At 44.2% G+C, this 14,014-nt stretch overlaps 1 protein-coding gene across 4 annotated transcripts in view; it reads right to left on the bottom strand.

Moving 5' to 3' along the window:
- The window catches only part of Npr3 (natriuretic peptide receptor 3), a 63,133-nt gene that overhangs the window by 47,109 nt on the left and 2,010 nt on the right, over positions 1–14,014 (bottom strand). For 3 of the 4 annotated variants that reach the window (XM_060380451.1, XM_021633737.2, XM_021633736.2), the window contains exon 2: positions 5,178–5,300. In XM_060380451.1, coding sequence (XP_060236434.1) covers positions 5,178–5,292 — 115 coding nt within the window. In that variant the 5' untranslated portion in view covers positions 5,293–5,300. Of the gene's footprint in view, positions 1–5,177; positions 5,301–13,101; positions 13,276–14,014 lie in introns of those variants that run through there. The other variant, XM_060380450.1, reaches the window with a different exon arrangement.

Here is a 14,014-nt window from a genome sequence, read left to right as displayed (position 1 = left end):
CAACCCATAACAGTAGCAAAATTACAATTGTGAAGTAGCAATGAAGTAGTTTTATGGTTGAGGGGGTCACCACAACATGAGGAACTGTATTAAAGGGAGCAGCATCAGGAAGGTGGAGAACCACTGCTCTAGAACATACAGACAGTTTTGTGTGAGGAGCCATAGAGAAGAGTGGATGTTAAAGAACCTTTTGGAATCATAGCTCTGATTGTGGGTGTTTGAATGTTCTTTCTTTCTCTTTTTTCCTTTTTTTTTATTTTTATTTTGTTTTGTTTTGAGTCAGAGTTTCTCTGTGTATCCTTGGCTGTCCTCGAATAATGTAGTAGACCAGGTTGGCCTCAAACTCACAGAGATCTACCTGCCTCTGCCTCCCGAGTGCTGGGATCACAAGCTCGCACCACCTCGCCCGGCTAGGTGTTTAAATTTCCAAAGAAGACCATTGTAATTATTCTCACAATGAAGGTCCCCAGGATTCTGCCCACTGTGTGATTCTGTTGGCCACTTCCTCTTTGATAGACGAGTTTCAGGATCTGTGCAAGACTTGGCAAGGTATGGCTCTATGCCCCTCCCCTCCTTAGTCACAGATTCCCACAGTGGTTTTGATGCCAGGGAGTCTAACAGAAAACAATTTGTGACCTAGGTTTTATCTAGGAGTAGCCAGCCTCATACAACCAGAAGTTGAGTAGAACTTCCATGGTAGCCAACAAAGAGATTGGAGTCACCGAGAAGGGTCTTCTCTCCTTGGCTATGCTTGACCTAGATTGACTAGAATTAAGAAATGAGCCCTGCAGCCCTGGCTGCAATCTGTGATATTAAAAATGGAGGCAGGAAACATAAGTTTGTAACATGTATGGAATCAGATCCCTACCCTGGCCTTCCAACCTCCAGAGCTCTTTCAGGGGAAAAAAAAAAAAATACTTTTACATTTGTGTCACTCTAGTTAAGTGTAATGATTATTCACTTACAGGTGTAATTCATAAAGCATGCAGCCCCTTAGGGTGGATTAGCTGAAATTCAGTGAATACAACAGCAGAACATATCACCTGAAATGTGCATATAAAACTACCATCAGAGAAAAATTTAATAACTTAACTATAGTACTTAACATTCCATGTGCAGTGCCAAAGCAAACTAAGACTAATGATGAAAGTGGCAAATATTTGTTAAATAGTTATTATGCTTTATAAGATCTGCTGGGTAGCTAACACATTCTTCTCCTGTGTTTATCTGTTACTCAGCCTAACGTGTCATTAGAACAGGCTAAGGCTTCAGAAGAGCACAGGTTAACTCACTTTTCAGAGATTAAGGTTGCAGCTGTTAAAACTCTTAGGTCTTAGCCCTTGAGAGTCAGTCTATAGGACAGTCTCTCAGGCTAATTGAGATCAAAGCCCAAAGTCTGAGCAAATGTACAGTAAAATGGAAAACAATGCGGATTTCATCAGAAACCTCTAGGATTCACTGTGATTTGTGTAAACCCATTTTGAAATTAGGGAGATGGTTTGGCAGTTAGGAGCACTGGCTGCTCTTGCAGAGCACCTCAATACGGTTCTCAGCAACCCAAGCAGATGCATTCTTCCCCCCTCTGTGGACACCAGGCACACATGCGGCGCACATACATACATGCCAAGCAAACACCTACACACATAAAACAAAAGAAATAAACCTAAACCAAAAAAAAAAAAACTAAACTAAAAAGAAAAAAAATTGAATCCATAAAATAAGGTTTTCAATATGTAAGTAGTTTAAATATAAGCTATAGACATGAACTCCCTATTATTTTTGCAAGTTTTCTGTATGTCTAGAAGTCACAGGTTGCTCAAGTTAATGTAGCTAATTTTGCCCAGGCATGGTGCCATACACCTTGAATGCCAGCATTTGGGAAACAGTCTAGTAGATTTCTGCAAGTTCAAAGCCAGCCTGGCCCAGCTGTTCCAGGACAGCCGGGTCTACATAAAGACTCTGTCTCAAAAAAAAAAAAGTGATTTCTAAAACTTTAAATATACTTTTTAAAACATGTATGTTAAAAATAAAGCTGGAAGGAGATGCTGAAGAGATGGCACAAAATAAAGAGCACTGCCTTCTCTTCCAGAGGACTCAGGTTTGATTCCCAGCACACCAATGACAGATCACAACTGTCTGTAACTCTAGTACTCTAGTTCCAGGAGACCCAACGTCTTCCTCTGGCCTCCTTGGGCACCAGGCACACAAGTGGTACACGGACATACATGCAGACAAAAAAAAAAAAAAAAAAAAACCACCTACACACATAAAATAATAACAAACTGAAAAACTAAATTAAAAAGGGGGACTGCGTAATGGCCCAGCAAGTAAAGGCACATGCCACTCGATCCTGATGACCCTCATTCCATCCCCAAAACTCACATAAACGTGGAAGGAGAGAATCGGCTCCATAACATTGTCATCTGACCTCCACATACACACCACAGTTCGCACGGGCACATACACTTACAACAACAGATTAAAAATTAAAACTACAGAAACTTTGCTTATGAACATAAAAAATAAATTCCAATAAATAAAGTTACATTTTGCAAGATAGAGAAAGGATACAAGAAAACAGAAAACGTTATCATTGTCCAAAAACATAAACTGGTAAAACTTCTATGTGGGCAAAGTTTCCAATTCCTATCAATGCTTGCATATAAGCGCTGAATCAGCATTGTGCCTCTAGAAATTTATATCATGTAATATATATGTCTGAGCATGTGATATAAGTGTATATACACAACAGGCTATCCAACATATACTGTTCCCAATATCAAAAGGCTGGGAGCAGTGTTAGGAAATGGAGATTAAAATGGAGATTAATTAGAGATATGCTATGTACCTGTACCATAATATGATCATTTTATTGAAAAATATTCTTGTGAAATACGTATGATAAACAAGATATATATTTCTAAGAAATTGGAATGTAACTTCTTGTCAGAGTTGCAGGATTTTAACTTATTTTCTCCAGGTTGTTTTTACAGATTTTTTTTCCAGATTTTCTGCAATGCTTATGTATTGTAACAACGGTAGAAACCTATAAATGGGCTTGTCTGTTTATAGCATGCATTGGTATGAATCACCTTAAATTCCGTATTCCACCTCGTAAGACAGAGTCGGTGTTTCCCTTTAACCTGTTTTGACCCGTGCGTCAGATGGTAGGGAACGTCACTGATGTTCTGGTCTGGCGTCAGTGAGAGCAACAGTCCACTTAAGGGAAGGAGGGGCAGAAAGCCCATAATGCGAGGGAGTAAGATGAACTACTGTGTTCATCCTGCAAGCACCACATCCCCCAAAAATCCATTACAGGAAGCAGTGGCTGCTTTTGTTTCATCCACTTTTCTCCACTCTCAGAAGAAGTGTGTTATAGTAGTTGTATATAAACGCTGTTCACTGCTTAAGTAAGCCAGGAAATCAGGGCAGGAAGCCATGTTGATTGTTTAACAGCTTGGATCCTATCTAAATAACAATACAGCGTCAGTAAGCCCTCGGAAGCGGAGCTCACCGTAAACACGCCATCTGTGATCTGCACGTTTACTGCTGTAGAGCAGCCAGTGTTTCTGTGTGAGGAAATGTCCTATAGTTCTGAAATGTCTACTTGTGGGAGAGTCCTGACAGCAGTGGGAGGAAAAGGCTTTGTATTTGTGATCACAGTGAACCTCTTAAACCTTCTCCCACTGCGTGCGTGCTGGAGAGATGATTCAGTGGTTAAGAATGGGGGGGATAGAAGGACCTGAAGAGTAGGGAAGAGTAGGGGGGACAGAAGGACCTGAAGGGGACAGGAGCGGCACAAGGAGACCAACAAAGCCAACAAATCTGGGCTCAAGAGGGGCGGGAGTGGTCTGCAGAGACCAATGCACCAACCAAGGATCATGCGTGGAGAAGACCTAGATTCCCTGCTCAGATATAGCCCATAGCAGCTCAGTCTCCACATGGACCTAGTAAGGGGAGCAGGGGCTGTCTCTGACATTAACTCGGTTGCCTGCTCTTTAATCACTTCCCCTCTGGTGGGGCAGCCTTGCCAGTCCACAGAGGAAGAGGATGCAGGTATCCTGATGAGACTTGATAGGCTGGAGTCAGATGGTAGAGGAGGAAGGCTCCTCCTTTCTGTGGACTAGGGAAAGAAAAAAGGGGAGAAGAGGGAAGGATGGTGGGACCAGAAGAAGAGGGAGGGGGCTAAAACTGGGAAACAAAGTGAACAAATTTTCTTAAAAAAAAGAAAAAATTTTAAAAGAAAAAAAAGAGTCCTAGCTGCTCTTCCAGAGGACCCAGATTCAAGTTCCAGCATCCACATGGAAGCTTACAACAGTTTGTAATGATATTTCTTAGAGTACCCAATGCCCTCTTCTGGCTTTCTTGGACACTGCACATATGTGATACACAGACATGAATGCAGGCAAAACACCCAAACAGGTACAAGAAAATACTTATTTTAATTTAAAAAAAAATCCTTTATTACACAGATCCTGGGAATTTCCCTAAATCCATTATAAGGAATCAAAGATGTCTTCACCCTCTATGTAGTGGCTCATGAAATTCTCCTTAAGAGGGGATTAAGATGTAGTGAGCTACAAGGAAGGGGAATCTGGGACAAAGACCTCCAAGTGCTTTTATCTCAACTTGAAGTGACAGTTATTTTTATTTTGTATTGCAGCCTATAAGAAACACATGTATAACATGAATAAATATTATATATATTCACATACTATTATACTACTAAAAGTTTTATGAAGCAATACATCTGCTAACTATGGCACATCTTGGCATATTTTATCCTACAACAGTATGCCTTAATCTGTTCTTGCTGCCTAAAATCCTACCCCAAATCGCACTTAAGTTATTCTGACCATCTACCATGACAAGAAAGAACATTTGGCGCCTGCATGTACATCCCTGTGCAGTTACGGGTGGACTACACTGACCCACACAGAAGTTCCTTCTCACAGCAGGTACATGGTGTCTTTTGCTCCTACGGGGTTCTCAGAAAAGATGAAACACTTGGGAAACCATGAGACATTGTGGGGGTGCCCAGAAACATGAATGTCCAAAAGCAAATAGGGTTCCCATGGTAACTGAAATTACTTTTATGGACCTCACTAAAGCTTTTGAGTCTTTCTCCCTCCTTTTTACAGCCCTGTGACAGAGTTGGAGACGCTGGAAACAGTTACCGTAGGAAGAACTGTTGAAGAGTTCAATGTTGAAGAAGGCGTAGTCTCCACTGGTCATGCCATGTCTGTGCACCGCCAACATGATGCTCCGAATGGTGTCACCGCTGGCACACATGATCACCACTGTGGAGAGAGACAGTGTGAGAGTCGCCCACACACAGCAGGCTGAAAGCAGGCCAAAACAACCAGAGCACAACAGAGGCAGAAGGGGCAGTTTATATAATCTTGAATGTCTCCTCATAAACTACCTAACCCATGGTCACCACTTATCCACAGGAGATCCACTCCAGGTCCTATAGGAGCCCCAAAAGTTGGTTAGAGAAATATACTCCATTTTTTCCTAACCATTCGCACCTATGATAAAACTTACCTTTTAAGTTAGACACTGTGACAGGTAGTAACTAAGAATAGTTTTATTATTAGTTGCGATAGTAACTAATAATAAGATAGAACAATTATAACAATATACTACAATGAAAGTAACTTGAAACTTATGAACTGTTTGCCTACAGAAACTTTCCTTCAAAGTTTTCAAACCACAGTTGACTATGAGTAGCTAAGTCCTAAGATGAAACCATAGACAAAAGGAACAAAGGGAAATGCATACTAATTATAATTCAGAGAAACTTAGTAAATAGCACCATAGCCAAGTGATAGGAGCCAGAAGCACAGGCACAACAGCCTCCTGATAGAACACAGAAAAGAGCAGAAATTATACAAATAGACAAAGCGCATCTGATCAGCAGGAAGCAGCTACAAGCCCAGGCTCATAAGACATACTAAAAGGCAAGAAACTTAAAGTAAAAGAAAACTAAAAGCAATGTGTGCTGTTCAGTTTCCAAGTTCTATAAGTTTGTTGTCTCACTGTCAAATATAAGAGGGTTTAAGAGGTTGTTGCCCGTGGCCTCCAGTGAAATGGGGGAACTTGGCCACTGTCCAGTCAATCTGCTGGTTCTTGGCTCAGAGGTCCCATGACCAGAAGAACTGTATTTTCCCTTTACACAGAATGTAAAGAGACCCACAAAAGCCTGGATGCTGTAAATTGCCTTATCATGATGCACGCCAGCTCTCTGAGATGTGAGTGCTGAAAGACATAAAACAAATTGCAAGTGGTGCCTAAACAGCCTTGGCACCCTTCATAAAGGCCTGGGCTCCTGTTGCTATGTCTTTCACTACACACAGTAGCTCAGTATCAGACTATAACTGACCTTTTTTACTACATAAGACCTCATACACAAGGTAACAGTTCTAGAAGACAGCTTTGAGACAGTATAAAACTCCTGAAGCCCCTAACTGTGAGAGTAAGGGCTGGGTTTTTTGTTTTGTTTTGTTTTTTTGGAAATATGATTATACATTTGGGATTTGTTAAAAAAAAAAAAAAAACTCAAGATGTCTCAACAAAGAAGCTCACAAAAGAAATTCCTATTTACTGACTTGGACCCTGACTTTCGATCAAAGTCTTTAAATGGGAAAATCACAGGCATAAAATAGCTACTAAGAGGCTAAGGCTGGGACAATTCAAAGAGCATGGATTCTAAGACTGGGCATCTCCAGAGGGACCCATGGAGTTCTGATTGGCTGTCCACTAAGGAAGCATTATCAACTGGTACCAAGTGTTTGGAGTTCAGTGTCTCTCAATAGCCACGTGTAGAAACCGCTTCTGCTGGCACATTGGGCACATAGCCTGCATGGTATTTATAAATAGATCGTCAGAACTGCAGGTTGCTCAAGTTCCAGGGGGCCCGGAATGTCATGAATACACTTGTGTCAACGTGGCCTGTATCTAGGCATGCTAACTGGGGAGCCAAATTATACACAGTAGGAGGCTACACAGGTGGAAATATGAATCAGAGAAGCTGGTGGGATGATCCAAGTATCTAAAGGCACCAGGTGCCGATCCTAGGCATCACTCTGAGAGCTATACCTGCCCTAGAATAAACCAGAATGTGCCCTGAGGCCACATCCCTACGTCCTGGACAGACTCGGGCCTTCATGATGCTTCTATTTTTACATTCTTGCTTTGCCTCTTCTCCTCCTGTTTCTACCATGGCTTCTGATGAATTTTTCTTGAAGTTACAACCCATTTGTGACTAAGGAAGCATGTCAGACAGTAGCATTTGGCTACCTGCTTAGACTTTCATTCTTTTCGTTCTTAGTGATTTTTGAGTCAAGTATATGGTTTGCTACCAGAAGGAAATCCTCATTCCCAAGATGAGGTGCAGGGCATTGTTTCTCTCAGATAATCCAAATCCATGACACACACTGTCATCTAGTTTCAACTCAGGTAGAAGCAAGAATTTAATACCCCCAACACAACGCTCAGAATAAAGAACCTTACCTTTTTATGGTGTCCCTCAACCTTTTAGGGTTTTCTCCTTCTTTGAACTGTGGGTACTTTTAGCAAACTTCCCTTTATACTATTTATCAAAAGGATTGAAATTTTTTTCTGAGATAGTTTTCTGTGATTGTTCATATTTCATCATATTTAATTGCATAGTTAATAAGCACAAGTGGCAGATGAGTAAGCAAAATCTAAGAAGTATATGGAAATGTGTGTCATCCTCAGACCTCCCAAAAATAGGTAAGACTGACAGAGAAATAGGGTCTGCCAATCCTCCTGCATCAGTTGGGGCGGGGGGGGGGGGTTTAATGCAGACAGTGTTGTGTCAATGTGTATTTCAATACATAGATGTCAAATTTTTGACTGCATCTCTGTGTAAGCCTATTCTGTCCTAGAACTTGCTATGTAGAACAGGCTGCAAATTTCTGCAAATCAAGAAATCCACCTGCCTCTGGCTTCCAAGGGCCAGGTATGCATCACCAAGCCTGGCTTTAATACACAACTATTTATTTGAGATCAAAATATTAAACTTCAGGTAGAAAGGATGACATGATGCTATGTGCTTCTTAGTAGCCATTTTTCTTTCAACGTGTTCCACTTTAACTTGTGACATTAGGTGTCATCCTTCCCCATCTAGGTGCCACATTGTCCCCATAAATGGCTTCTCTTCGTTGCAGCATGACCTTGTAATCAAAGGGGGAAGTGCACAGGAATGGCCTTAAATGTTAATTAAGAGAGCCAATCACATTGCAAGTGGCACACACACACACACACACACACACACACACTAGGGGAAATCTCCTTTCCACAGTCTTGGGTTTCTATTCCGACAACTCCCAAAGGGTTAGCATCCCTCTTCTCTCAAGGGGCTTTCATTTGTCCTCCCTCTAGTGCCAAGGAGACAGAAAGTAATGGATTATCTTATTGGTGGGTCTGGAAGAGCAGACAAGGTATGCTGGACTCTTTCTTCTTCTTTGAGGTATCTCTACTTGTACACAGCACAACTTTGTAGGCTACAGTCGACAAGTGGGTAAAAGGTTGCTCCTGGCAGGAGACCTTCAAGCAAGAGACACTGTCTGTGGTTTGTGGCTGTCCCTGCCTACTTCTGGGAGCAGCTGATGGGAAGTAGACCTTTTCTGGCAGCATTTTTAAATGTACGTCCTCTAACCAGTTTAAAGCAACAATGAAAAGGACATTTTCCACACTCTCCACCAGACTCTTACACCTCGTTCTATGTAGGCACTTAGACACGGGAGAAGGAAGGTACTGCATGGAGGCAGAGCAGAGTGAGGCACACTGCACACGGAAAGTGTGATCACAGAAATGAAAAATCCAACAGTAAGGACTGGAGAGTTGGCTCAGTGGTTAAGAGCACTTTTTATTTCAAAGGACCTAGGTTTAATTCCCAGCACCCACGGAGAGGCTCATCATCACCTCTCGCACCAAGGCACCATGCCACACATGTGATGCAAAGACATACATGCACACATGTGATAGAAAGACATACATGCAGGCAAAGTACTCATATACACAAAATAATAGAAATAAATCTTTTAAAAAAATAATGCAACAGTAACTCCAGAGAGCAGACGAAAGAAATCCCCAAACAAAGATCATTAAAGAGGACAAAAAGTGGGGAACAAGAAATGTTGAGAGTCAGGTGATCTAACATCAAGTTAAATATATATAGAAAAAATAGAATAAAATCATCAAAGAAATAGTTTAAGAAATATTCTTAGAGTTTCTGAGAAAAGAGGTCCAACCAAGGGAAAAGGTGAAATACTGAGAGCAATGTGAACTGTGATGAAGTGCTGGAGCATTGAGAACAAAAAGAAGATTCTAAAATTTTCAGGGGGGGGCGGGGCCAGTGATAGTAAACACTAACTTCAGAATAAATCTATTCAAACTAACAGCAACTTCAGAGTCTAGAAGCCAATGGAGTAATGCTACCAAATTTTGAGGAGGAAAATTACAGCATGGAATTCTATGCAGAATTGTACAATTATGCATAATTGTAAGATGAATTGATTTTCAGTTGAAATGTTTCAAAATGCATCTCTCATCCATGTTGGCCTCTGTCAGAAGGCTCCTGGAGGATGTGGTCCACAAACACAAAAGCATAAATCAAGAAAGGAGACATGCTCAAAGTGAGAGGTAACTGAAGTCTTGGGAAACACTGAAGAAAGAGCTCAGGATGCAACAGTAGAGAATACCAAGAAAATGACAAACCTGAAACAGCTCCGGAGCTTGGAATAGAGAATTTACAGATGACCCTAGCTAACAGTCACTCCATAGGAGACTAACAAAAAGACATAATATACACACATATATGGATATCCCAACTGGATCAACTGTGAACAGCATTTAAAAGGTGACATCAATATCGATACTGAGCTGAGCAAAAATGCTGACACGATCATACTAAATGAATGAGTAGAAGGAAACTCTTGCAGGCAGTAGATGAGAACACAACCATTTTCCACTAATATTCCAGGAGATAGAGCCTAAAACGGGAAAAGAAAATCAAAAGCAGCATATTATTTGGCATTCTAAAGGCAAACTGCTATGGAGCATCCACAAGAGTCAGAAATGAGGCCTCTGGTAAGTCCAAAACAAGCTGTAGGGGAGAAGAAACACTGACTCCAGATAAGACGTGTCATTCTCTGACATACATACATACATACATACATAGATACGTACCTAACTTGGATAAAAATAAAAATCTAATTTCCTTCAAAGGCAGGCTTCTCCGTTTCTACACTACATAGTAACAGATACCTTTTACAAAACACACGTCATGCCCTTATTTCTGCTGTCGGAGAAGTTGCATTCACTCCAAAGGCCCCTGCAACGCCCACACTGTAATCTCTAGCACTTTTCTTTCCTGGTACCGGTGCTAGACAGATTTATGAAGGTGCTCTGTTTAAAAACTCTGCTGACAAGTTATTTGGTCATTTACACCAGACTACTAAAAACAAGCTGTTCTTGTATTCACCAGGTATTTCTATCTCTATGTCCAGGCCCAACTACAAAAAAATAACTAAATGAATAAAACTAGTTTCCATGCAAAACCATTTGTGTGTAGATTACATCTAGATTGCATCTTAGAAAGCATACAAACAAAATCACTATGACCTTTCACTGCTTAAAAAAAACATATGTCTGTCTTTTTTTGTAGTAAACATGTCATTTCATGTGATGTATCAAGGCCTGTAGCCAGCTATATAAATGAATCCAGTACTAAATAAAAAGTATTTAGCTGTTGTTCATTTGTCTGTACTTTGAGACAGGGCATATCCCAGGTTGGCCTTGAACTCACAATCCCTTTGTCCCAGCTTTCTGAAGGCTGAGGTTACAGGCTTGTGACACCACACACATCTAAAATCATGTATGTGTGTATGTCTTTCTGCCACTGACATCTATTTTCTAAAATATCTTAAGAATATTCTCAGCACCTGAAATAGACCAATCCTGACTTTAAATGGCTAGCATGACTTAGCCACTTGCCTAAGGAGTCATCTTCAGTTTTCACTGAAATTTCGGGGTGGGGGAGAGGAAGTAATAATAATGTCTCTCTTCCAACCCAAATTTGTATCTGGAAGTAAACACAGAAGCTTTATGAAAAGACTTGAATATTCAAAATTCACTAGGCGGTGTTCTCTGCCCCCACACGCACACACATAAGTAAAAATTGGGCACCATCTTGTGTCAAATATGATGTCTGGCCAAACAGCCCCTTGTGAAATCTCATCTGCCGCTCCTTAGTTCCCAAGACCCCCTGCGGCTGCCTCTTGAGAAACTCTCTCTTGCCCTCACGCCTGGGGTTGACCTTGACCCTGTGGTCACCTTCGACACTGGTATAAATGCAAACTGCAAAACAGACTGTGAAACCACTGACTTTTATAACTCACATGCTCAGGTATGTGTATTTTAATTACATTATACGTTTTAAGCTTTTCAATTATTGACTTAGGTGGTATACCCCTAGGAGATAAGAATAATCTGGGGGGTTTTGTGGGGGAGAGGGTGTTTGTGTTTATTTGTTTGTTTGTTTAGTTTTCTTTTCTAAAGGGCATCATGTAGCTGAAAGAAAATTTAGCCACATTATTATTCAGATGGCCACAGGTCACTTTTTGCCAGTGAGGATAATCAGATATCCATACTTTGATTTTAAAATTGAGACGTTCTTTCCAAAAGAGGGGGTGGGCGGGGCTCCCTAAAGCATGCTCGGGCCCATAAGGATAGAAGATGCTCTGGAGCAGAAACCCCGGCAGTCACATTCTTACGATGAATACAACAGCCACAGCAGAAGAGCAGCTGGAAGAGGCCTGATCCTCATCCAGCTCCTTGTCTCACAGAAGAAACACGTTCCACGTTCAGAGCCTTGCAAGGCACACAAGTTGCATCCAGAAGCGTGCGCTTCTCAACCAAGGTTCTCCCCAGGATGTGGCTTCCCCTTCTAGGTGGAGGTGACTGTCGAAACTATAACACAACTCCCGCCACAAGGAAGCCACACAGTTACTGCCTGAGTCTGGCATTGTTTCGGCGAATGCTGGTGGCTCTGCTTAGTAAACCCTTCCAGCAGCCCCAAGATGTGGCTGTTGCAGAACAGCCTGAGGTACAGTTTAACAGCCCGGGAACCTGCCAGCGAGCAAGTGGCTGAGACCCTTTTACTGCACACCTTGACTGAGAGCTCACGACTTTTACTGCGAAGAGTAGGAAACCGAAAGGGGGACATCCCTGGAAAGGAAACTATTTCTGCTTATATTTCAGATAATCTGCCTTATCACTGCTGGACTCAGACTTTAGCGAAAGGAACCGTGAGATCCTAACATTTTCACCTGTAGAATACACACACCAGTCTGGCAAACTTTCTCCACTAAACTGAATGGGAAAGAAACGCGGAGAGATCTGCTCTGAGTACAGCGATGGAGCCTGGTGTATTTAAAAATAATAGTGCGGGCTGAACGCGGGCTTGAGTGCTTTTAAACCAGGACACACCAGCCCCTGGGCCTACCATCATACTGTGGCCCTCCCAGCACCACGCGAGCACGGGACGGCTGGGGGGGTGGGGGGCACAGCGGGACAGATCCACCAGGCCTCTTCATCCCAGGCCGCTGCGCCAAGGTCACCGCCTCACTGGGCTCAACGGGGCTGTGACAGGGTTTGCAAAGCTCGGAGCTAGCCGGAAGGCAGGACACACCCCCATTCCCAGCCTGCCCTGGGAAGGGCCCAACTTTGAGCTCAGCTTCTGGAAGCCCAGAACAGAAGCACCAGTGCCGCAGAAGGCTGCAGTAGCCTGAGGACTGGAGTAGGAAAAGGGTAGAGGTGGGTTTCTCCCGCGGCAGCGGCAAATCTGCCACCACGGGGCAAAACTTTCCTTGTACACAACCAAGGCCCTGCCTGAGCGCCTAACGGTGACTCTGCGCGGACAGCCTGGAGTTCTCACGGTCCCGACCTGTCCTGACCGCGCTCTCTGCAGCACCTCTTCGCTACAGGGCGTGCTCGCTAGAGCTTAGAGGGGCCAAACCGGAGAGAGGGGCAGTGTGGCGCCACCCTCGGAGCGCTCTCTGCCCACCTCACCTGTTCTGAGCCTGCAAGCTTCGTGCTACGCAGGACCGCAACCCTCAGGCCCAGGTCCCCGGCATTCCGATTGCGGACAAGCCCTGTGCCCGGCTTGGCTCGGCTCCCCTAGGTGTCCCCGGGATAGCACCCCAGGGCATCCGGCTCTGCGAGGGGGAGGGGATGTTACCCCGGACGTCAAGGGCGCCTGCGCGCCAGAGGCGGGATTTCTGGAACGCTGTGAGCCCGGACCCGGACCTCCGAACGCACTGCCTTGTGCAGAGACTCCGGGCTCCTCCAACCGTCTACACTGCAGAAATCTGGGCAGCCGCGGGGGATTCACGCGCCCCCGGTAGCCACGGTCACCACCCCCAGTACTAAGAGGTCGTTTGACTCTCGTTTCCAACCCTCGGCGACCCGGGGAGAAACGGTTGGGAAGGGGACCCGGGGAAAGGAGGCTCCGCCGACCCTAAGGCGCGCGCTCCGGCCAAGCCCTTCCCTGCGCGCTTCAGAGGCTGCGAAGCGCAGGGGGGGCGAGTGTCGCCTGACCGCAGCCACGGCGACGCACCTCGGTGGGCGCCACGGAAGCTTGTTCATAAGGGACTAAAGGGAGCTCGGAAACGATTAGAAGAGTAACACAAAGAGCAAAAAAAAAAAAAAAAAAAAAAAGACCCGGGATGTGCGGAAGGAGCAGCCAGGAAAGCCAGGTCGCCCAGCTGGTGGAGACGCTGCGCCCTGCCGGGGGGCGCGCCACAGCAATGCTCGGGTCACGCGTCCCCGGAGTGCCAGGGCCGTCCGAGGTGGCACCCCCTCGCCGCCCCGCAACACCTGCCACACCTGGGACGGCGTTAGCGCTAGGCTCCGACGCCCCTCCACCGGCCAGGTCCACCTCCCCGGGGCTCTGCGGGCACAGCCCTTCCCCCGGGGTGGGCTA

Source organism: Meriones unguiculatus, chromosome 3 (genome assembly GCF_030254825.1).
Source record: "Meriones unguiculatus strain TT.TT164.6M chromosome 3, Bangor_MerUng_6.1, whole genome shotgun sequence".
NCBI lineage: Eukaryota > Metazoa > Chordata > Mammalia > Rodentia > Muridae > Meriones > Meriones unguiculatus.
This window is presented reverse-complemented; position numbering and strand designations above follow the sequence as displayed.